The sequence below is a fragment of the Limulus polyphemus genome, unplaced genomic scaffold (genome assembly GCF_000517525.1).
Source record: "Limulus polyphemus unplaced genomic scaffold, Limulus_polyphemus-2.1.2 Scaffold7678, whole genome shotgun sequence".
Classification (NCBI taxonomy): domain Eukaryota; kingdom Metazoa; phylum Arthropoda; class Merostomata; order Xiphosura; family Limulidae; genus Limulus; species Limulus polyphemus.
In genome coordinates, this window is record NW_013673288.1 from 14,124 (window position 1) to 17,454 (window position 3,331).

The 3,331-nt window shown below is 30.6% G+C and overlaps 1 protein-coding gene across 1 annotated transcript in view; it reads right to left on the reverse strand.

The window, feature by feature from the left end:
* Window positions 1-3,083, reverse strand: part of LOC106474778 (protein-L-isoaspartate O-methyltransferase domain-containing protein 1-like) — a 13,900-nt gene extending 10,817 nt beyond the window's left edge. The window contains exons 1-2 of the mRNA XM_013935468.2: window positions 2,954-3,083; window positions 1,494-1,811 (exon numbers count right to left, since the gene is read on the reverse strand). Coding sequence (XP_013790922.2) covers window positions 1,494-1,800 — 307 coding nt within the window. The 5' untranslated portion in view covers window positions 1,801-1,811; window positions 2,954-3,083. The remainder of the gene's footprint in view (window positions 1-1,493; window positions 1,812-2,953) is intronic.
* Window positions 3,084-3,331: the final 248 nt, after the last annotated feature.

The following is a 3,331-nucleotide window of genomic DNA, read 5'->3' on the forward strand; positions in this document are numbered from 1 at the left end:
CTCCACATTGACATTACCTGCTCCGTATAATACCACCAAGGATACATCAGCTACACTACCCCACATTGACATCACCTGTTCTGTATAACAACTCCTTGCACACATGAGTGTGATATTCCCATTCAAAAAGAACATTTTGACATTCTTTTTTAATTCTAGTGAAAGAAGCTTGCATAAGAATTTCTTGCCATCAAGACAATTTCTACGACTTTTCATGTTGTCATCACTACAAACTGAAACAAAAATTAGATAAATTGAGAAAATTATTCTTTTCTATAATATGCAAAATGTTACAAAAATACTAATCAAAGTTATTGGCTTATTATAAGTGTATATGCCATAACTGGGTTAAAATAAACAAAGCTAAACTCTTGAAACTTTCACAACTAAAAGAAAAAAAAAGGACCTTTTACACATTCCCTCATATGGAAATCCTGCAGTAAATACTGTTGGATTTATGGCCAAAAATACGTTTAAAGTGAGGGCACCCAACTAATGAGAAAACACATTCTAATCTTTTTAAGAAAAATGGAAAGACATATATTTAATTCGGTATACTGATTGCCAGGTTGAATTTTAATTTCCCTGTTAGTACACAGCTTGTTCTGATCAAAGTTTATGTTAATTTTTATTAGAAATCGATAATGCTGGAAAAATTATTCACCCTAAATTAAAGCTGCCCTTTTGAATAGCAAATACTCAGAAGAAAAAAACATGTTTATGGAGTTTCATTAAATGTTTAACACAAGCAGCTGTGTTTCATTAAATGTTTACCACAAGCAGCTGTGTTTCATTAAATGTTTAACATAAGCAGCTGTGTTTCATTAAATGTTTAACACAAGCAGCTGTGTTTCGTTAAATGTTTAACACAAGCAGCTGTGTTTCATTAAATGTTTAACACAAGCAGCCGTGTTTCATTAAATGTTTAACACAAGCAGCTGTGTTTCATTAAATGTTTAACACAAGCAGCTGTGTTTCATTAAATGTTTAACACAAGCAACTGTGAGTGTTTTTTTGTTGTTGTTAATAGATGAACTGTTACAATATTCACAACTCAAAACAAACCTCATCCTTGAGTTTACAGCAGTACAAAGAAAGCACAGTTGTTTCACCATTTATTTAGTTCGGATGTTATCATTAGTTGGGCACCAACGTAATGAATCAAGATGACAGGAAATTTGTCCTGATTGGAGATCTAACAAACAACTGAGCCATAAGGACTTAAGACCCTAGTATATTAGCATCTATTCAGATTATCACAGTATAAAACACAGGTTGTCCAAAAAGTTGATTGCCAGTGTAACATTAATGAAAATAACAGTATTGTTTTATATGTTTCTGAGCATCTTCAGTTTTATACTAATTTTCAAGGTATTTTGAGAATAATCTATAAACATGTACAGAATTCACGTCACAAAAACCAACTTTTTAGACATCTTGTAGATATTGCAAGAGTATAATTTAAAAAAAAATGATAAAACTTTTTTTTTTACCAAGAAGTAAACCCACGAGTGTACTCAAGTAGCCTGTCCCACTTCCTAAATTCAAGAAGGACATTCCTCTATCTACTTTCAAAGCTTCCATCACTTTGGAATATATGCATGGAGCAGATATATGAAGATTTCCATGTTTCCACGCCAAGTCTCGATATGCATTTTCTTTACATCCATCCAAGTAGTAGTCTCCACGATCAACAGCACGAAAAACTCTTTCAATAAGTGGAGTTTTTAAGTATTCCTCTTCAACAAGATTATCAACTAGTTCTTCATTGTCTTCACCAGCACTAACTGCTCCACCCATAATTTCAGTATCTAAATGTTTTTGAAGAAAATAAAAAGTGAATTTAAAAATATATCATTGGAAAGGAAAAGATATCAAAAGGTACCAGCACTTTACGGGATAAGAAGAGAGGAATCAATTTTCTGAAACATAAAACTTAAAAGGTATGTGTGAAAAGACAGCTTTGAAGGACCAAATTGTCACTGTTGGTCTATAGGTTAATTTTATGCATCTGAAACTCTTCACTATATGGGGATCTTGCACATTTTTATTAACTAAAACTTATAATCATTTTGTTTTTGTTTGAATTAGTAGGTACATCTATATAACGTTTGGTATATGTTCTTGATGGACTTCAGTGTTATTTTGTACAGTTTTGAATAACAAGAACTACAGCTTAGTTAGTACCATAAGTAAATAAAAGATTGAACGTTTTGATAACAGTTTTTCAAAGTGTAGTTGATTACTACACTTATACTTTTTGATTAAAATACTAACTTCTGTGATCTTTTGAAATTATTAACTTTTACAAAAAACAACACTACAGTTTAAGTGATTCTTTAATCATTATATACACGTGTGTGTGTAATTACCTGTATTAGGCTTGGTAATGATATTTATTCAACTACTAAAATTATTAGCACATATAAGTAAATTCCTAGTCTAGGGCCAAGCAATGTAATCCAGTTTCATACAGTTTTGTTGATTTGACAAAACAAATATAAAAAGTTCCTGTTTACTATTAGCTTAATTGCATTTAATTAATGTACTTAGATTTTTACTGAAGTATGTGACTATATCCTTGTCAATTAAAATTGGAAACTCATATTTAAAAACTTGTATAAATTGCTTCACTGCAAGTGTAACAACAGTCAACAAAACACAAATTTAAAGAATGTATATAATCTAGTGGTATTGGTAATAAACTGCAACTTGTGCAAGTCTAATTGGCCGACAACTCAACTGCTTAAGTTAAAGAGTTGTAAATAAAAGTAACGAGAATGAGGCTTAGCCGTTAATCATTGAAATTAAGATTAACAAAAACATATCAAAGTTGATTGAAACCGCATTTTTAACTTACTCACTGAAATTGAAAAGGAAATGTTATAGCATACTCATAACTTTTGCTACTGTTACAGCATTATTATTAAAACCGATGCTACAGTTTATTTACCTGGTGATGAAGCACAATCCTGTTTATTTCACCTATGACACTGCCACGAAAAATATTTGCATGTACTTCGTTTTTACTTTAATTCGTAAACAGATTGTGAATGTTTACATTGAATTAATTGGATATACTGTTTGTAGTGCCACCTATCAATACTATAAACATACAGGAAAACCATTGTCGTTTTCAATTTTTAAGTTGAAAACATTAATATCACTCTTTTAATTATTAAGATTAAAATACACTTACAAGGCGTTAGTCCTGCTCACCAAATACTTCAAATCTCTATGTAAAATTTCAAAACATGTAATACAGTTGAAAAAATACATAAATTTAGTACAGTCTTCAAAATCTTCGTTATTCTCATATATATGTCTCCAA